General features: G+C 49.4%; 1 protein-coding gene across 1 annotated transcript in view; it reads right to left on the bottom strand.

The window, feature by feature from the left end:
* Positions 1–17,711, bottom strand: part of LOC121166509 (transmembrane anterior posterior transformation protein 1-like) — a 62,271-nt gene extending 44,560 nt beyond the window's left edge. The window contains exons 1-2 of the mRNA XM_040995672.1: positions 17,516–17,711; positions 4,676–4,806 (exon numbers count right to left, since the gene is read on the bottom strand). Of these exons, the coding sequence (XP_040851606.1) occupies positions 4,676–4,806; positions 17,516–17,711 (327 nt within the window). The remainder of the gene's footprint in view (positions 1–4,675; positions 4,807–17,515) is intronic.
* Between the last annotated feature and the right edge of the window lie 3,536 nt (positions 17,712–21,247).

Genomic DNA, 21,247 nt, shown 5'->3' with positions numbered 1-21,247 from the left:
CTGTGTCAGCCAATGGACACTGGAAGGGATTCCTCATCCATAGATCAGCAAGATGGACAGCATTTCAGAACTATCGCATCCACCTGGGCAGAACCTTTGCAGCATGCACCACATTATGACCCTGGGTTGGCACTGGGTGACGATTCCCCATTCCTGGCTGGGAGGCTGGTATGGCTTCTCCTCTTATCTCTCCCCTCACCCCCAGAAGTGGGAAGAAGAAATAAGTTTTGAGACAATGATCATACCCACTTCTCCCTAACCCTGGATTCTTCCTGCTCTGATCAACTATGTAAACATTGTTTAAAACATAATTAAAAAAGAAAGTCACCAAAGTTATAAAAGCCTGATCTTTGCTGGATTGTCCCCAAAACTATCTGATGGGTTCCATATGCCTAATGAGTAGCAAACTACACCTTGTCAAGCAGGCCATGGATTCTGGGACCACTCCTCCAACACATTCAAACTCAGCTTCTGAAGGGGCTGTCAATTCAGTTGCTAACCTGACACCCAACAATGATAATGTAGAAGGTGCTGTTTCCACTTCCACAGGCAGGAGGCAGCAAACCTGGGAGAAAAGAAGCACCAGGACTTCCTGCTTCTCACTGAGGTCTCCCAGGGCACATCTGAGCAAGGGCGTGAACAACGCAGGGTGCAGCAAGCCCAGAGCCCAAAGCCAGTAACATGGGTCTGTTAGTTTCACAATGAAACTCAGGAAACTTAATGTACCACTCCTGCTATCAACAAAAAGTCTTAATATGAATATATGATATTTTAACTAAATGTGTTATTTTGAAAGTAGTGGTAAAGTCCTACTTGTGATACTGGCATTCCCTATGGCCGCTGGTTTGTATACCAGCTGCTCTCCTTTCGATCCAATTCCATATTCAAGGCCTGGAAAAAGCAACAGAGAATGGCCCAGTAACCCACATGGAGAGCCAGGTGAAGTCCCTGGCCCCTGGCTTGGTGTGGCTCAGCTGTGATGACTAGTCATCTGGAGAATAAACCAGCTGATGGGAGGTCTTTCAGTCTCAGTCTCTCTGTAACTCTGACTTTAAAATAAGCAAATCTTCAAAAAAGACGTGTAAAATTTAATTGAATACTAAGAAAATGAGTTACCGATTTAATACTAAGCAGTTGAATTCATTCAAAAAATGTATTTATTAAGCAATGAAAAAAAAGAATCACTATACAGCAAAGAATTACATAGTAGGAAAAAATCAGTTACATTTTAGTTCCATTTTTTATGTCAGGAAGGTAATGTGATCGATTGCATGTATTCAGGAAAAATAAGTCATTTTAATTTAAATAAATAAATAAAGCCTTGTAACAACCACAACGTACATGGAGCATCTATTTAACACAAGGAGTCACTGTCACAAAAGTTAGTAAACAAATTCTGGACAATTTAAATTTCTAGAAAGTCTACACATGTGGGTCTAGTGCTCTCTTTACTTCCAACCCAAGCTGACCACAGCCATGGGCACCTTCAGGAGCAGTGGAGAACCCAATGACTAATCTGTCCTCTTTGGTTTGCTATTGAATATACTCTTGACGCTGGCATTGTGGCTTAGCATCTCATATGGACACCTGTTTACATCCTGGCTATTCTACTTTTAATCCAGCTCCATGCTAACGGCCTGGGAAAAGCAGTGGAGAAGGCCCAAGTGTGGAAGACCCGGATGCAGCTCCTGGCTTCAGTCTGGAATAACCCTGGCCACTATGGCCATTTGGGGAATGAACTAGTAGAAGGAAGATCTCTTTCTACCTCTCCCTCTAACTCTCTCAAATAAATAAAATCTTTAAAATAGTAATAATAGCAATACAAAGAACCTACTCTTCCTGTCCTGGTCCCCCTTGCACACAAAAACCCAATGCAGCCAATAGAGAAATGGAAGTACTCGTGCGGGGACTTCCAGGAGGACTTCATAGTTTTTGGACAAGGTCCGGAAAGGTGGTACTCCCCAGACCCTGCCTTTGTACCATTCCTGAGGCAGCCCAGTCAGCGTGAGGGTGGATAAGGAGCCTGATATATGCTGATTTCACTAACTCACAGAACAATCAAGACCTCCTTCCTCTACATTTGGTAAAAATAAATAAATAAATAAAAACAACCAAACAACTGTCCTATTTGTTTAATCCACCATCAACTAGGTTTTCTGGAACACACAGCTAAAGGACTCCTAATATTCATCTCCTAGACTCTACTCTTTAACACGCCCTGGGCCTAGCCTTTCTCTCCACAAGGTCTGAGTACTTCTCTGTCCAAACTTAAGAGGCTCCAAATCTACCTAGCACATCACTGCACCCGGGCAAAGTAGTCAGAGCAATCTCCCCCTTTTCCCTCCCAGTCCCCTTCTGACCTTCTTCCTCAGCCCTGTCTTCTAAACAAACTTTCACCTTTTCTAAATTCACGTTGCCGGTAATGATTTAATGGTACTTTTCACTTTGTATCTTCCATTGAAATTACTTAGGTACCTGCCCTCTCCTTCCTGGCTAAGATCTGAGTGTTAAGTTCATCCCTGTTCTTCAGCGCTACAAAGGTGCCTGGAACAAAAGCTGCTCCAAAAATTGATGGAGCAAATGAACAGGGAATTAGTGGATTTTCCTTTTCATTAGTGTTTGCACATATGAAGAAACTTGGGAAAATGCTTAAGGGGCAGTCCTTCACTATTTGCAACATTTGGGGACAACTGTCTGACCTATGCTGCAGTGTTATCATGAGGTCTAAACCCTGCACAGAAGCCAGCTCCTGTTTCCAATCAAGGCGAGGTGGGTCTGGAAGTCCACAGGGAGCTCCCTTAAGGAGGCAGGAGGGAGAAATGCAACTTAAACAGACCATATATTTCGTGAGGTTGGTCAGGGGATTAACGTGAACACACTCAAAGTGCTCAGTTCAGAGCACAGCACCGAAACCTCACCGGACACCTGCTGTCCTTGCACAGGAACGGACACTGAGATGGGACACAGCCGGCCAAGACTAGGCGGGGCGTGCAGTGGGAACAGCCTGAGCAGAAATGTCCTCTCTAGGAAGGCCGTGGTCCCCGCCCTCAGCTCACTCTGTCCAAGCCCTAACTGCAGGCTCCACCAGTGCCCCAAGGCCGACTCCAGAAGGTCCAGCAGAAAATGACAGGGTGCGTTATCTTGACAGCTACGTCTGTCAGGAACGAGGGAAATGTTCCAATCCACTACAGTCTGGCTTAAAAATGGGGGAGGCAGGACCAAACGGCTTTCCCAAGAGGCTCTTTCTCAATGGGGTAAGCAGTCTCAGAAGGATGGGTGTCAGGAAGTCAAGTTCAGTGGCAAGCACAGGCTGTACACACGGAGCCAGAAGGCTTTCCAGTGGGTAGTGCCGCTGCTCCTTAGTTGTGCCCCAACATAAGCAGGAGACGGACAGACAGCACCCCACTCTGAAGTAGTCCCCTGGTTGTCCCACAGGTTCAGGCTGCATGCAAATTCCCCATGCTCCACAGAGGCAAACAGGAGTCCAGGAGCTCAGTGTGAGGGCTGCTGCCAGGCAGGCACAACCCCAATGCGCTTGCCTTGCCTCAACACTGGCCCACTGCCTGCACCCAACATTCTCACACCCATCAATGCAAAGACAAAGGGCAGCTCTGAGAGCAACTGAGAGGAGTTGATTTTATCCTATTTCCAACCAGAAAATCATCCCCAGTCTCAACAAATCCAGGTGTTGGAGCAGTGCCACTGCCCTTGGGGGGAAGAGCCGCGGGAGCACCTGTTCTTCCCATCCCACCCTCAGGTCCCTCAGGTTTCTTGCAGGGACACTCGGGCTCCTGAGACAGGCACCACTGCCTGTAGAACTGAGCACACGTGACCCTCCTCATCAGAGGCGTTCCACCACCGTTCAACTGTCCTGCGTCCCCACACGCTGGCTGCCCGTTCCTTCACAGAGCTCCCAAGGCTGCAGCAAGTCCCGCTCCATCAAAACCCACAGAGCAACAGCTCTGAAACCGACCTCAGCACCGGGCTCCTCCTGCTTCTAAACAGATGATCAGAACCCAAACAGCACAGCCAAGCCAAGTTGCCCAACTTGGCCCTTCACCACATCTGCTTACAGCACACCGGAAAAGCCAACTCTCCGACAAGCACAGTCAGCAGGTGTCACTGGCTCCCCGACTGCTGGGTCTGCAGAGGCGACTGTCACAGGAGGCAGGCCCGCCACCAGCTGGCACCGTGGCTGCCCACTGTGCTGATCTGCTACGAGCTGACTCCTGTGCTGACAGCTGAAGCAATCCTCTTCTTCTCTGAAAGACTGAGATTTATGTTTTCAAATATGTGGGCTTTCTGAGAAACTGAAACCTTAAAAAAGACTGAAATGAAATCACTGATCATACTGAAAGTTAAACAAGGCTAGGGAGAACTGCAAGAGTGTGAGAGAGATCACGTCCTAGGAAAAAGTTCTAGGGAAGTGGCTCACAGGGAAGCAAAACAGTTAGCTTCAGGTTTTTATGAAATCTGCACATACACCATCACCAACTCTTAAACTGAGCATCATTTCCTGCTGCGCCTACAGCTTTACTTACATTATTTCCAATATTTTAAAAATACAGCTCACAATGTGGGTTTTTTGTTTTGTTTTGTTTTGTTTTGTTTTTTACACAATCAACACTTTGGCATAACTTTCAAAATGATGTCTGGGAATAAAAAAAAATAGTACCTTTTCCAATTCTCTCGGTATTCGCATACAAGTGTATACTCTTTCTCTTCGTTCTGTGTACTTGGCCTCGTTATGTTCAAGGAAGTACCCTCTTGTGAGTTCAGCACTGAGGAACCTCAACAACGAAAGTTCTACAGAAAAAGAAAACAAGACAAAACAAAAAGAACAGTTTTTATTAAGGAACTCACATGCCACCCGGGGCTACAGGTAATACTCACATAGAGCAAAAAGAGGACAAAGCAAAGCAACCTACGGTCCTGGAGCTGGAACTTCCGTGCCCTGACGGCAGGCTACATTCTGTTGCTTTGAGTGGCACAGGCTAAGAATACGTGGGGACACAGAGTGGCGCTAAGAGGGCGCTGGGGCACGGAGGGGCACGACCACTGAGATAACAGTTGGAACAGTGGTTTCTGAGAGCTCAGTCAGTCCTGGGTCTTACAGGTGACACGGCACCCACACTGATGAATTTCACAGAGAAAAGGGGAGCTGCTTGATTGTGTCAGAGGTCCAAGCAGCAGGAGCCATGGCACCACCTGGGCATTGCGCGTGGCCAGGGCAGGCTGGTGCAGCCGCATGCCCCTGAGCACTGCACGTGGCCAGGGCAGGCTGGTATGGCTATATGCTCACTGCCCACATGAAGGCCCCTAGCACCTAATAACCACGATCGTGATGCCAACAGACCTCTGCAAGAGCTCAAACCCCTCTGCCCCAAGATCTTTCCATCCGCCTGCATGTCTCCTGTTTCCCAGAAGCAAGTTCGCCCACAGCTGTCTTCCTCAGCTGACAGCCAGGCCAGAGGAGGTTACACACGCCCCTCTGTGCTGCCCCGGGGGACTGGAGGGCAGAAGCCATGGTGAGTGACTGCTTTCAGCTTCCCCCACTTGTCAGCCTGCCTGACAGACAGCCATCACCTACCCAGACTCCTCAGCACCCCGTACTGCCCCTTCCTACACCCGCCCCAGAACTTGGGATCCCCAAGGTTTAGAATCATTCTCCTGCCCTCAGCTGGATGTGTGAACTCTCTACACTTGATCTTAGCCAAAAGGCAGAGAAGTGATGTGTGTGAGCTCTCTACCAAATGTGGTACTGAAGTTTACTCCACAGGCTGGCTGACCCGGGTCTACCCACTCAGGAAGTGAAGTCTGTGTGCAGGGGAAGGGTTTACACTTCCTGTTCAAAAGCCCTTGGCAAGACTCAGAAGGACTTAACCATGGACCTAAATCTGCTGTCTTCTTCTAGCACTGGCACAGACCAGTGTGTGTGTGTGTGTGTGTGTGTACACACATGCACTTCTTTACCAGGTTCATAATCTGGACAATCAGTGACACCACGAGATAGCTGGGATTGAGACTGACAGAGGAACGCAGGATTCCACTGACTCCAGCCTGGAGCAGCAGCAGGTGGAAGCAAGTGCACTGGCTATGTCATCCTTTGCCCTACCACTCAGCACATTTACTGCCCAAGTCCTGCAAGTGAAATGCACGCAAGCTGTGACCTCTACTGCACACAGTAACAGATGCTTGGATCCAAGGGCCTTAGTAACCAAATTCATGTAGAATAAAACTGTTCATTACAAACCTGCTGATACACTTTAGGCTGGCTGGGAAAAAAAACAAACTCATTCTCTGAGGAGAAGAAAGCCTTAGGAGCCATGAACAAGAAGAGCCAAGCCCAGCGGAAGATCACAAACTCTGCCCAGGCTCCGTTTCCAATCAGAAGGAAGGGTGTATTTGGATGGGTTAATGTCCACAACATTAATTCTTTCATGTACAACTGAGAAGCAACATGGCATTTAGAAAACACAAGAGCTTCTAGCACAGAACCTTTCACTGACCCGTGAAGTATGAGCACCTGGAGCCTCATGGTCACCTCCCCGTCACTGAGTGGTACCTGACCCTGCGGCCTCCCCTTTTCCTCGCCAGCCCAAATCTTCTGATCTAAGGCTCTCTTTTCTCCCAAATGGCTACCTTTTCGGACCTAACCCTCTTTGGCTCCTGCTCATCTGTGACCCCCAAGTGCTCCATCCACTACAGCTTACACCCTAACAAGACGCTAGTTAAGAAAACCATTAGCCTTCCTTTCACACTCATGTTCGCCCAGGTGCCTTCCGCCGACCTTGGCTTTCCTTGTACACTCTTCAGTTAAGCTCAAAGAACTGCCTCTATCCTACAGTCTCCACATCTTCTGGTCTGACTCCTGAGATACATTCCGGCTGCTTCCCACAGGGATGCCTTATCACCTGGAGAACCAAACCAGTCTTCCTGATTCAGTCAGCAGTGCAGACAGTTTTGCTGAAAGCACAGGGCCCATGGGGATAATCTCTCACCTCTCACCAAGTCCTGCAGAGCCTTTCTCTGAAACACTCCTGAACGTTTTCTTCTTCCTTTATTCCATCCAAGTCTGGTCCTCCCCTTTCACCAGGCTCCTGCACAAACCTCCTGATGATGTGTCCTTCTTGTACTCTTTCCTCCCTTTAACCCCACTCTGGCCGGCAGTGAGCAGACCCACACAGCCTAGGCACACTCTGCTGAAACCTGAAGGAACCCTCGAGCAGCTGTCTTCACCTAGATCCCCTGCCACCTGCCAAAGGTGCTTTCATAGCTTGTGCCAACTCTGCCTTCCACGCTCCTCTGAGTTTGGACACTGCCCGTTGGCCCACGATTGCCCTCTCTGCCCCCTGCCAGGGAGCCTGCTCCGAGGCCATCCTCTGTGAGTGTCCCAGGAGCACCTCCCGGGCTGCTCTCACACGTGGCTCCCACAGCATCTGCACCTGCCTCTCAGCAGCAATTACACTCGCTTTCGTATCTGCCTTGCTGATTCACCTTTGCAGCCCAGGACCCAGCACAAAGAAGTTCAAGAAATGCCTGCAGAATACCTTGATCAGAGAAGGAAAAAGAAAATCACAGAAAGGTTTATGACAAGAAAGAACAAACACAAAAACACAATCAGAAAGTAGAAAGCCAAATAAAGAAATGGCATAGGAGATAAATGGAGTAGGTAAGAATTATCAAAATATAACAGGTCAGAGTAGCCAGTGTTCGTCTCCTTAGGAAGCAGGCTGCAAGACAACCCAAATCGCTTAGGAAACTGAGGAAGTGCCCACACAAGGCACACTGGGCTAGTTTTTCAGGTGGGTGACTTGTCCTTCTGATAGTTCTGCTATTTTCCCATTCTTTTAACACTGAAATTCCACATAACGATCTACACGAATACAAAAGGTAAAAGGAACCAAAATATTTAACATTAGTTGCACTACGTAAAAACTACACATATCAATAAAAAACAAAAATCCGGATCACAAGTGGCCAAAGAACAGGATACAGAGATTCTGCACAAGAGAAGAGAATAGAACCTAGCACTAAGACGGCGTCTCTGAGACTGAAGGCGTCAGCAGGGGCGAGCGAGAAGCCTAGCGCCCCACTCGGCAGCCAGCTGTGGCCGACCCAGGAACCTCGGCTGTAAGCGGGGCTGAGGGTTGGCAAAGAGTGACACAGCAGACTCAAGAGCAGGGTGCCAGGATGTGGTCCCAGCCAGGGAGTGCCCCGGCTGGGGGCCAGGAGTGTCTCACTGCCCCCAGGAAGCAAAAGGGAGAGCTCACACAGCCCCCAAGAATGGCATCTGGGTTAAAGAGACACAGACAGGTTGGCACACAGTAAAGTAAATGAAGAAGTATAGCAAGTCGCACCCCCATTTACTCAGAACACTCTGCCCCACAGTGTCTCCTCCAGCGGCCGCAGAGGCTGGTGTGCTGCACAGGAGCCTGGCTGGCACAGGAGGCAGGTCCCAGCAGCAGCATTCGCATGTTAACCCTATGACCTGAGTCAAGACACAGATCTCAAACTCACAAGAGAGAAAACTGAAGCTTACACCATTTCTCCAACATCTGTGACCTGCTTACCTCCCACACAGTCACCGAGGCCTAGGAGGGGAGCTGTATGAAGGGCCCACACAGTCACCGAGGCCTAGGAGGGAGCTGTATGAAGGGCCCACACAGTCACCGAGGCATGGGGGGGACTGTATGAAGGGCCCACACAGTCACCGAGGCATAGGGGGGATCTGTACGAAGGCTCAGAGATACTGCAAAGCAGGACATGATGTCGTGAGCTACTGGCTGTAATCTCACGTGTTCTCTAGCACTAACACTTGGTTTGCTGTTACCTGGTTTTATTAATGCTGTTTCTGCAATCCTGGTTCTGTAGTTAGAAACTAATGTGACAATAATATACTTAGCAAACCATATAAGCTAAGCAACTTGTTTACTATAAACAAACTATCATCCAACAGAAATGTATGAAAGTATTTTAACTGTATTACAAATACAAAATAACGTGCAGAGTCTGACAGCTAGAAATATAAGATTTTTAGATACAATTACCAAGCTGGAACCTACAATGGAGAATTTTAAGAATCAAATGATTTTTTGAGTACACAGACCTCAAAAACATGGAACATCTATTTTTATGCTCATTTTGCAGATAAAGAAATGAAGGCACGGGGCGAAGCTAGAGGTACCCACAGACACTGAGAAGCAAGTGGTCATGCCAAAATTCAAAGCTAAGCACTTCCCCTTACGTATGCTTGTCACCACCAGAGCGGTTTGTCCATCACCGTCTCAAGCGCTTTTGTAAGTGGGCCAATATGTCCTTTCTGGAAAACCGGAACTCTGCTCTTCATATCCTCACAGCACTGTAGCTTGACTTCGAGGAAGCCACACCGTCAACAGCTGCCTTGCAAAACCACGAACCTTTTAACAGCAGCTCCACATAGCCCATACTCCCAATGATATCACCTGCTGAGCTTCCTCTTCCAAAGATTTATGTATTTGAAGGCAGGAAGATAGAGCACACGCAAGAGACACAGAGTGACCCATCTTCCAACAATGGTTCCCACAGCCAAGGCTTGAGCCAGGCTGAAGCCAGGGGCTCCATCCGGGTCTCCCGCAGGGTAGCAGGGGTTAGCGTACTTGGCCTATACGCTGCTCTCAGACACACCAACAGGAAGATGGATCAGAACAGCTGGGACTAAAACAGATGGTTTTAAAAGATGCCATAGGGAGTGGGTAGCTAGTCCAGCAGATCAGTCACCTGCTAGTCCAGCTGTATTTAATACCTGATGGACATCAGATCCTGACAGCTCAGACCCGGGGAGGCCATGGTGACAGCTCCATTAACCGAGGTCCTTCCTCCCATGTGGGAGACACAGACTGTCTTTAATGAATAAATATTTTAAAAGAACATTTTGTTCTTATAGTACAAGATATATATATGTTTGATTTTATAAGTCATTGATGTTTACTATTCCTCATGTGATGATGTATTTTTTAATGGGACCAAATTGGGTGAATTTATTATTTTCCAAGATGCAGTTTTATAGGTATAGGGGTTCGAGCTCTACCCCTTCCTCTCTGATTTCTCCTCCAGTCATTTTCCTGTGAATTATCACGGTATACAGCTCCTAAGTAACAGTTACAGGTTTCAACTTTTTACTATTTTAATATGCCATGAAATGGTAAGTATAGGCAAAGGTAGAAAATCTAGTATCGGGGCTGGCATGGTGCCTCAACAGGCGTCACCTGCAAGCACTGGTCTAGCAGTGCCAGTTTATGTCAGGGATGCTTCACTTCCCGTCCGGCTCCCTACCAATGACCTGAGAAGGCAGCGGAGGAGGGCCCGGTCCCTGTGAGCCTCATGCACAGGGAGACCCAGCAGAGGCTCCTGGCTTCTAATTGGTGCAGATCCAGCCACTGTGGCCATTTGGCAAGTGAACCTGGGGATGGAAGATCTTTCTCTGTCTCTCCTTCCCTCTGTAAATCTGCCTTCCCAATAAAAATAAATAAATCTTAGGAAAAAAAAATCCAGTATTATATTGTAAAATGAATTTTACATGTTTAAATGTTTCTTTAGCAGTCCTACTTTTATTCGGGAGTAGAGACACATATCGCAAAGTGTCTTTACTTCCCAGTATGCTAGTTCCCTCTGAATAGTTTGTCTGTGAGATATATGCACATATCTGTTTACCTATATCTCAAATATATATTTTCTGAACATGACATTTTTTAGATGCCAGCAAATTTACTTATCCAGCTCTTACCAAGAAGAAGTATTATTCACCGGGTCTTTTTATAAACATATGTACATTACTACGCAATTAGAACACAAACAAATGTTTCTATAGTGTAAGAAACGAATTTTGCCAACTGTAAAGATTTAATACAAGGAAAATATTATAATAAATCCAGTTTAATTCTTTCAGCATAGTTTTTAAAGACTTATTGTACTTCTTCGAAAAGCAGAATTACGGAGAAAGAAAGATCCCGAGAGAGAAGCCCTCCGTCACTGGTTCGCGCCCCCAGAGGCCACAATGACGGGCTGGACCATGACGGGGGGTTCTGCTGACTCTTGCACATGGGTGTAGGAGCCCAAGGAGCTGGATCAGAGCAGAGCAGCTGGGCCTCGAACTGGCACCCACACAGGATATCTGCATAGCAGGCAGCAACTTAACCTGATATCCAGAATGCTAGCCCTGCTCTGGCAAATCTGTAATCAATATTTATCTCCTATCACAGAATTGCTCTCTGATCTACTACCTTAACTTAGGGAAACGTACAGTATTATTTCCTTCTTCTTGTTCCTGAAAGAAGAAATGGCTGCTTAATTATCTTCTGAGAAAACTTATTTTAGAAATAGCAATCTAGGATAAAAGCAGTAAACACAACTATGAGTACATCTGTGATTACTCATTACTTGTAATGAGTAATCAAAAATATATGTTCAGTAATATATCTAAATATATCTTTCTTAAAATAGGAGTGAACATTTAAAAAGTACAAAGTAATATTGGTCAACACTTAGGAAAATAAAACCTTAAACAACATAAAACTTCAGTAAGCTTTACTAAGACTACAACAAAATATTAAATGTAAGATTACTATCCAAATATAGAGAGACATTCTTTTTTTTTTTAAAAAGATTTATTTTTATTATTTTTTCATTGGAAAGGCGGATATACAGAGAGGAGAGACAGAGAGGAAGATCCTCCGTCCGACGATTCACTCCCCAAGTGAGCGCAACGGCCGATACTATGCCGATCCGAAGCCAGGAGCCTCTTCCGGGTCTCCCACGCGGGTGCAGGTTCCCAAAACTTGGCCGTCTTTGACTGCTTTCCCGGGCCAGCGACCATAGGGGATCCCGGGCGTGCAAAGCGAGGACCTTAACCCCTGCGCCACCGCGCTGGGCCCGAGAGACATTCTTATACAAAGTCAATTAGGACTCAGCTTTTCTGGGAACCAATGCACAAGCAATTCCGTATTAAGTCAAATCTAAGTAGGGGAACTATTTTACACAGTATATTTGAGTTTTTAAGACTTAAAGAAAAAGTGTGGACACTCATGCAGGGAAGTAAAGGAACAGTAGAATATGCACAAGTTTATAGACATGGAATGGGTTCAAGAAGAGCATGTCTTTGTCCAAGGTCACAGGTTAAACAGTGGAGCGTCTGAGGTGATGTTTCCAGCACAGCAGCTGAAGGCACTGCTGGCCGCAGCTCCGGATGCGCTGCTTTTCATCCACGTTCCTGCCAACGGCTCTGGGAAGGCAGCAGAAGACGGTGCAGGTGCCTCGGCCCCCACCACCCCAGCGGGAGCCAGGATGCAGTGCCTGACTCTTGGGTTACTCTGGCCGTCACAAGCATTTGGAGAGTGAACCACCAGATGGACCACCTAACTTCCAAGGAAACAAAGCTTTTTTAAAAAACCAGCAAAGGATTAAAAATAGCAACAAGGAGTGGGTGTTTAACCTAGTGACTGAGATGCCTGTGCCCCTGGGATGGGCATCATTGTGGCGTATATTAGGTCAAGCCTCTGCCTGTGGTGCTGGCATCCCGTATGGTTATCGGTTTGAGTCCCAGATGCTTCACTTCCAATCCAGCTTCCAGCTTATGTGCCAGGCAAAGCAGCTAAAGAAGGCTCAAGGCTTACCCACGTGGGGACCCGGAAGAAGCTCCGTGGTCCTGGCTTAGGAACAACCCAGTTCTGGCCACTCTGTCAGTCTCTATCAAATACTATTTTTTAAAATAAAATTTTTTTAAAAATGAGAATGGAATTTTTCATTTGATGGTCTATCAGAACCATATAATCTAAAATGACTTCTATCATAAAAAATATTTCCTAAACTGGAGTACCCAGGAGCTGTCAGTCTGAAGTAACACAGTCTAAAAAGCGAAGACACTGAGCAGATTAAAGGGCAGAATGAATATGCTTTCACTGTTTAATTCTCAAGGGAGCTTTTCAAAGTCTACAGCTTATGGAATTAACAGATGAATTAGGGGTAGGCACTGGTGCCGAATCCCAGTGCCAACTGCTGCACCTGCAAGCCAGCGTTCTCCCAGGAGCCTAGGGAAGCAGGGGATGAGAGCTCAGCACTGGGCCCCTTGCTGCTTCGCTGGACACCTGGAAGGAACCCCTGGCTTCTTGCTTTGGCCTGGCCCAGGTCTGACTGTTGTTGGCATTTGGGGAGTTAACCAACACAGGAGAGATCTGTTTCTCTCTCTGACGATCTATCCTTTAAGCATTTTTTCTTCTTAAATTAATTTTGGTACAAAGATATCTTGAGGTCCCAGCGCGGTAGCCCAGCAGCTAAAATCCTCACATTGCACGTGCTGGGATCTCATAAGGACACTAATTCTAATCCTGGTGGCCCCACTTGCCACCCAGCTCCCTGCTTGTGGCCTGGGAAAGCAGTCAAGGATGACCCAAAGCCTTGGGACCCTGCACCCATACGGGAGACCTGGAAGAGGGTTTGGGTGTCTGGCTTTAGATTGGTGCAGCCCCAGCTGTTGTGGTTTTTTGGCGAGTAAATGATCACATTGAAGATCTTCCAAAACAAATCTTGAAAAATCCCATACAATTTTTTCATACTACATATTTCCAATTAACTTTTTAAAAGATTAATTTATTTGAAAGCCATAGCATCAGAGAGGCAGAGGAGGGACAGAGATTTTCTACCTGCTGATTCACTTCCTAAATCCCCGCCACAATGAGGGATGAATCAAGCAGAAGGCAGGAGCCAGGGGAGTTAGCCGGTTGCCACTGTGGGTGGCAGAGCCCAAGGAGCTGGGCTGTCACCCACTGCCTTCCAGGCTAGCTCAGAAGTGGTGCCGCTGGGAATGGAACAGGATCCCAGAATTTCAAGTGGTGGTTTAATTCTGTGTCACAATGTTGGACCCTCTAATGAGCTATCTTTCTTTGATTTTTTAAGATGTATTTATGTATTTATTTTTGGACCAGCAGATTTATAGGGAGCAGCAAAGACAGAAAGATTCTTCCACCCACTGATTCACTCCCCAAGAGGCCACAATGGCTGGAGCTGAGCTGATCTGAAGCCAGGAGTCAGGAGCTTCTTCTGGGTATTCCACATGGGTGAAAGGTGCCATGGTTTTGGGCCATCCTGTTGCTTTCCCAAGTCACAAGCATGGAGGTGGATGGGAAGTGGAGCAGCCAGGATATGAACTGGTGCCCATATAGGACCCTAGCACTTATAGGCAGAGGATCAGCCTGTGGATCCATCACGCCAACCCCTCTAATGAGTTTTCTGAAGACCCCCCCTCATAAATGCGAACCAATGAAAGCAATGGAGAATTCCCAAAGCAGAGCAATGGTTTGGTACACAAGAAGGAGCTCATTTTGCTTTACCAGCTCAGGATCAGCTTTAATGTCTGAGTTTGGGATCAGAGCAGTAACTGTGATATATTCTATGAAGGGTAAGGACTGACGAAAGGAAAACATATTTGAATAAAAATGTGGTATTTGTAAGAAAAATGTAACAAATTTTCAATTACACAAGAAGTGGAGCATATGGAATGGGGCAAGTTAGAACATGCCTCAGTGGAAAATTTTCATGAGAGTTTTTCAAGAGGAGCTCAGAGGGCTTTTATGGGTTTCAGTCTTTCTTCTTGCCCTTGTTCGATCTCTCATGGATGTCAAGCCAAGTGGGCAAATAGGCAAAAGCAGAGAAGACAAGCAAAAGGATGAGCTCCAGGACTCCAGAAGCCATGAAGCAAGGGAGAAAATAACATCACCACCAGGAACAATATCCTTCCCCAAGACCTTACTTCCGGCTCTTAGGTGTAGCACCTGTCCCAAGGCACCTGCACACCCGCATCATACAGGTACCGCTTCATGCTCAGTGGGGATGTGCCACGACACTTACCAGGCCCTCACTGTGACCAGACCTAACCTTGGTATTGTGGATCCCAAACTCTCTGGTGGTGGCTTTATGGAACAGTCAGGTGGATTGGGCAAGCAGTCTCAGAGTCTTTAGAGCAATTTAACAAGTGAGTCAAGCCAAGCACTCAGATTGCTTAATTCTTAGTTTAAGGTTGATTTGCTAGGCCAAAAGTCCTGACAGAGAACATCACTGCACAGCAAGCCCTGCACCTAGGGCTTGTGTGGCTGAGACAAGAAGAGAAATATGCACAAAAACAGTCACACAAGGAATTACTTCTCCAGTCTTACTTCAAAAGGACAACCTACAGAATTGATAACCACGGTACGCAGAGTCTAGGGACCACACAGAGAACAGTGGAATACACATTGCTCATGCTGAAAGAGAGAAAGAAAACAGGAACGAGGAACAGAATACCCATCCTTCTCTGATGATGCCAAGTGTGAGCACCACACCTGGGACGAGTTTCAGGTTACTGCCGGCCGACACCCAAGTCAAAAGCAAGTTCTGAGAAGCATGCGATCGGAGTTGGAAAGAAAAAGACACTATGTATGATGCAGTTACACATACACGATACACAGAGTGGGGATAAACATGTACTGTGTACAGGCAAGCAGGGGACGCCGGGCGCTCAGGACTGGGCAGCCCACACACTGCTTCCAGAAGCCCCGACTCCGTGGGAGAAGGGAGGAAGGGCACCCTGGCATTGACTGATGGTCAGGCCACTGAGATCATGACCGTTAGAAAAGAAGCACCAAGGTGTGCCAACGTGAAGCCAGGAGGAAGCAGAGCTGGGGCAGGGCTGTGCCAACGTGAAGCCAGGAGGAAGCAGAGCTGGGGCAGGGCTGTCACGGATGAGCACCAAGCACTGTGCCAGTTTGAGGCCGGTAGAAATGCTTCTGTGACACTAGGTGGTGTCACTCCATGGCCCTCAGGGCCAGGCCCGCCTTTAGGGCAAAGCTTTCAAACTCTGGAAATGGTAAGGAAAGAAAGATTACACAGCAAAGGAAGGCAGTGGTGGCAAAACAGTCAAATAATTGTGATCTCTGGTGAAGGAGCTTCCAGCAAAGGCTTCTGGGTCACAGGTGCACTGGCAGGCCGGGAGCTGTGAAACCACAGCCCAGGGCAAAGGCGGCGCTCCCGGCAGAGCAGCACTGCTCCCTGGGACGCTCACCTGGGTCCTGATGCCAAGACCAGCGTGAAGTGGCAAACCCACCTCCTTCACACAAGGCTGGCAGGATAAGGACACAACAAGTTCTCCAAGAGTTACAGCTGCAACCATCTTTCAGTCTGAAGCGGGTTCAGTAAGGCACGCCCAGGGAGCCGCGGGTGAGGCTGGTGCAAGGGGTAGCGCCTGGGCAGGCCAGACCCGGCCAGGGAAAGCCAGGGAGGGAGTGTTGGGTTGGACTCACCAAGGGCTTCTGACAACTGCATTTTCTCCCCAGGCCAAAAACAACAAAAAGGGCTTATTAAAATGTTGGCTTTCCTGAAATTCAGGAAAACGAGAATTGAAACGAGACTGAAACGTTGGTCACATCTATTTCTACGTGCACCAGAATGCTTTCAATACGCAGAGTGACCAGGCAGTTAGGACTGAACCTCCAGCCTGCCCATTCAGAAAGCAAACACTCCTGCCAACGGCCGACAATGAAACCAGATGGAGCACTTCTCAGTGCTTCACCGAGAAAGTCTGCTTAATAGTTCAAACATATACACCTCTTCAAGATCTGCATCCAATTCCGAGTGAATAAATCAATCAAGGTCTCACATGATCGGCCACAGTCTTCTAATTACTTCTAGCATTTCAACACCCGAGTTACAACTAAAGCAGTAAGCCTTACTAATAAAACATTTATTAGCATGACCCTCAGGGAGTGTGCGCTAACGCAGTCCCTGGCGACACCAGAAGCAATTTTTAGTTGTCAGAAATGAAATGGAGCTGCTGTTCAAAACAGAATTATAAAAAAATGAAAACATTATCATCAGGGTATCCAATGAACCCAGCCAGCCTCCCACAACTACAACTCGAAGTAGTTTCTTAAAACACAGAAACAGCCAAGAACTTAAGTAATAGTAATATTATATAAGAACATGCTCAAATCAATGGGACTCGGAAGTGTACGTATGTTTTCATGGGGTACTTTTGGGGGGGGGGCTTAAGTTGCAGTCTAGCAAAAGTTCAAGCGTAACATTTTGGAGGAGTTAGTTTCTATTCTGGGCAACTCTACACTAAACTTGAGGCTCATCGCCACGCCGTGGGCTGTGGCTGTGACAAGCCTATCGGGAGAGCAAGTTCACAGGTTTCTAAGGATTCACCTCGCTGAAAACACGGAGCCACCAAACAAGCCACCGCGACTGTCATTCAGAAATCAGTCGGCGCTCGCTCGCTCCGAGTGGGAGATGCCCGCTACCTAAGCGGCCGGGGCACGGGACAGCACTTCCCCGGCCGCAGCCGGCGCACCCGGGGGCCTCGGGGCCGCGCGCCACGGCCGCCCGAGGAGCTGTCAGCGGCCATCCCGGCGGGCAGCGGCGGCCGCGAGGCTCGCGAGCCGGGACCCACGGCGGCCCCGGGCCCCCTGTCAGCCCCCGGCCGCGGCCTAGAGCCGCCCGCCCGCCTCACCTGCGCGGCCGCGGCGCCTCTCCCGCCGCGGGTCGCTCTCGTAGAAGCCCAGCGTCTCGGTGTGCTGAGGCGCGGCTGCGGGCCCGTGGCCGCCGCCCGGCTGCTCCGCCTCGCCGCGGCGGTCTCGCTCCGGGCCGTCCGCGCCGCCGCCACCGCCGCCTTCTCCCGGGGCGGCCGCGTCGCCGACGCCCGCCATGTTCCGAGCACAACAAACCGTCCCCGCCGCCTCCCTCCAGCCTCCGGCCCGGCCTCCGCCTGCGGCCGGCCCCGTCCCCGCCTCGCCCCGCCCCTCGCCGGAGCCCGGGCCGCCGCCGCCATCCGCAGCCCGCCGGCCGGCGCGCGCCATTGGCGTCAGAGGCGCGTGCGAGCCCGCCGCCGCCGCCGCCGTCGCCGCCGCCACGGCCGCCGCCATCTTCTTCCTTCCTTCGCCGTGACGCGCGGCGGCTTCCCTCGTCGCCGCCGGCTCGGCTGGCCGGGGCGCGGCGCCGGGCTCCATGAGGTCGGACCGTAGTGCCGGGGAGAGCGAGCGCCTGCGGGGCTCGGGTGGAGGGCCCGGCGGGATCGGGCCAGGCGCGGCGGCGGCGGCTGTGGAGCCTCGGGGTGACGGAGGCAGTGGCAGCGGCGATCGCTGCCCGCCGTCTGCGAGCTGTCCGGCCGCCCGCCCGGGGTCCCTTTTGCAAGCTCGGTGCCCGGAGTGCGCCGGCGCCGCCCGGCCGGCCTTGGCAGCCTTGGCGCCGCGGCTGGGGCCAGGCTCCGGATGCCCGACTCCCACGAGCTCTGGACCCGTGTGTCCGCTATCTTGGCTCAGTTTCTTCTGCATGCTTATGGTCGCCTGTCACATCCCCGGGCCTCTGGTGCTCGCTCGATAGTTTGTTTCCCAAGCACTTGGGCGAGAAAGGCTCAGGAGGTTCCCAACAGGTGGGGCGCGGAGGCGAGGCGGCTGGCCTGGGGACGGCGCGCCGGGCGAGGTGCCTTGCGCCTATCTCGCGCCCGCGGACTTTGCAAACGGTCTTTCGGGATTAGGGTTGGAGACCGCCCTTGGCTGCCACGGTGTCTTTCGCGCGACACCTGGGCGACCGCTGTCCGTGGGGCTGGACCTTGTGTGCTCTTCGGACTCTGGCTTGCGACCCGGCACCGAGCATGGGCCCCAGGGCAGTTGCTGTCGTCCGCAGCCCGTTTGCTGCTGTTCCAGTGGGATGGGACGTGACCCCCCTCCATTTACCGTGTGCCAACGTTGCTAGTTTACTTTTCTTCCTGGAGCCTTTTGATTTAGCAGGAGCCACACTGACTGTAACGCAGATCTGTGGGTCCTTAGACCTACCCTATGGAGTCAGAGAATCCAGCCTGGCCGGGGCTCTTGTGTGTTCATCAGACTGCGAGGGTGGAGTTCGGTGGACCCCTGACCACAGAGTCCGGGCAGGTTTACCGCATGTGGGCAGCAGCCTGACAACTGCACAGGGCGCCGTTACACAGGCTCACTGGGAAGGATGCACAGGTGGGCGCACGCCTGCACAGGAGCCTCACCCCCTCCCCACCCTCAGACACGGTAAATACATTTCCAGGCAATTCCAATGACAGTCCTCCATAGAATTCTGTTTTAGATAAAAGAGATTGTGCCAATCAAAACAAATGTCCCAGTCAAATCATTATAACCACTTACTAGGAGAATCGGAAAGTAGTGACGTTTTAGGGCTTCTATGGTGCTTTCCAGGTCAGATTCCATCATCCCTGGTCACTTACAGGGTAAAGTCATGCCCATTCGATTATGTACTGAATGTCAATTAGAAAGTCCTCTTTTTTGTTTACCAGAGTTCCCATTAACTGGATAAGCACATTCATGGCCTGGTTTCCTCCTGCCTCCCCCCCCTCTTTTTTTCAGCTCATTTGAAGGGCAGAGTTAATAGGAGGAGCTAGACATCCATCCACCTGTCCGCTCCCCAGATGACTGCAGTGAAGCCAGGAGCCAGGAGCAACTTCCGGGTCTCCCACATGGCTGCCGGGGCTGGATCACTTGGCCCATCCTTCGCTGCCTTCCTAGGTGCGCTAGTTGGAAGCTGGGTCAGAAACAGAGCAGCCAGGACTTGAACCAGGTCGCATATGGAATCTGACACCTTAACCTGCTGTGTCACAGCAGAGGCCCCAACGCCTGCCTTTCACTCAGAAGCCTGAAAGGAAAAGAATCCTAAATATTTTTTTTAAGATTTATTTTTTATTATTTTTTTTATTGGAAAGGCGGATATACAGAGAGGAGAGACAGAAAGGAAGATCTTCCATCCGATGATTCACTCCCCAAGTGAGCGCAATGGCTGATGCTATGCCGATCCAAAGCCAGGAGCCTCTTCCGGGTCTCCCACATGGGTGCAGGGTCCCAAAGCTTTGGGCCGTCCTCGACTGCTTTCCCAGGCCACAGGCAGGGAGCTGGAAGGGAAACAGGGCTGCCGGGATAGAACCGGCGCCCATATGGGATCCCGGGCGTGCAAGGCGAGGACCTTAACCACTTGCGCCACCGCGCTGGGCCCCTGAATTTTGTTTCTTTAAAAACAATGCTTACTTACTGATTTATTTTCATCTGCTTAAAAGGCAGCACTGGGAATTTTCGTCTGCTCATTCATTCCCGGGCTGCAGCCAGGGCTGTCTAAGCTGAAGAAGAGTCAGGAACTTGGGATGGGTGGCAGGATCCCACTCGAGCCATCGTCTGCTGCATCTCAGGAGCTTTTGCAGGGACCACATCAGAAGTGGAAAAGCTAGCTGGGACACCTGGCATGTCTGGATGGTATATGGGCTGGCAGCACCCCAGGTTGGGATTTAGCCTGCTGTGCCACAGTGTTTGCCCTAGAGATTTCTTAAGGGGTCCCTTGTAGGAATGCATTTCTCTGGCACTGTATTCCGAAGACTGTGCTTAGCTTTTTCAAGAGAGGAAGGAGCAGCCACGTCAAGGCTGGGCACTGAGGTGTAATGACAACAGGGGCAGATGAGAAACGCAGTCAGCCTGGGGGGACTGTAACTTGACAGTTCTTTTCGCTTGGGCTGTGTTGTTTTCTCTGACATGTTTGGAAACTGCCTGGCCTCAGACAAGCTCAGGTTGAAGTCAGTACACTAAGATGCATTGTCAAAACAAATATTAATTTCTTTAATAGAATTCTTGTGTAAGTATTGGTAATTAAATAATAAAATGGCATTATATCTGGAAAGTTGTTTCCTTTGAATTAATTCAAACCTATTGCACTTTGGAATGCATTTGGCTTGGCAGCTAAGTTGCCCGAGATGCATATCGAAGTGTCTGGGTTCCATTTCTGCTCTGGCTCTTGTCTCCAACTTCCTGCTAACGCAGACCTGGGGAGGCAGTTGGTATGACTCAGGTCATTGCATTTCTGACACACAACATAGAAGAGCTGTATTGAGTTCCTGGCCTTGGACTTGGGCCTCACCCTGCCCATTCATTGTGAGCATTTGGGGAGTAAGCCAGTAGGTAGGTATTCTTTGTTTCTCAAATTAATTTTTTAAAAATCAAGAAAAAAAGAGCTATTTCAAATATATGTTTGGGGGGAGTCGACATTTTGGCACCACTGGTTAAGCCACCACTGTGAAATTAGCGTCCTGTACAGGCACCAGCAGAGTCCAGCTGCTCCACTTGGGGTCCAGCTGCTGTGGGCCTCTGCCCTCAAAAAAAAATCCTTAAAATATCAAGACACAAAAATAAGATGAGTAATTTACACAGTGCAGAAGAGCCAA

This window comes from Ochotona curzoniae, unplaced genomic scaffold (genome assembly GCF_017591425.1).
Source record: "Ochotona curzoniae isolate NIBS_2020 unplaced genomic scaffold, NIBS_Ocur_1.0 patch154, whole genome shotgun sequence".
NCBI lineage: Eukaryota > Metazoa > Chordata > Mammalia > Lagomorpha > Ochotonidae > Ochotona > Ochotona curzoniae.
Note: the sequence above shows the minus strand (reverse complement) of the source record. Positions and strands in the feature narration are given on the sequence as shown.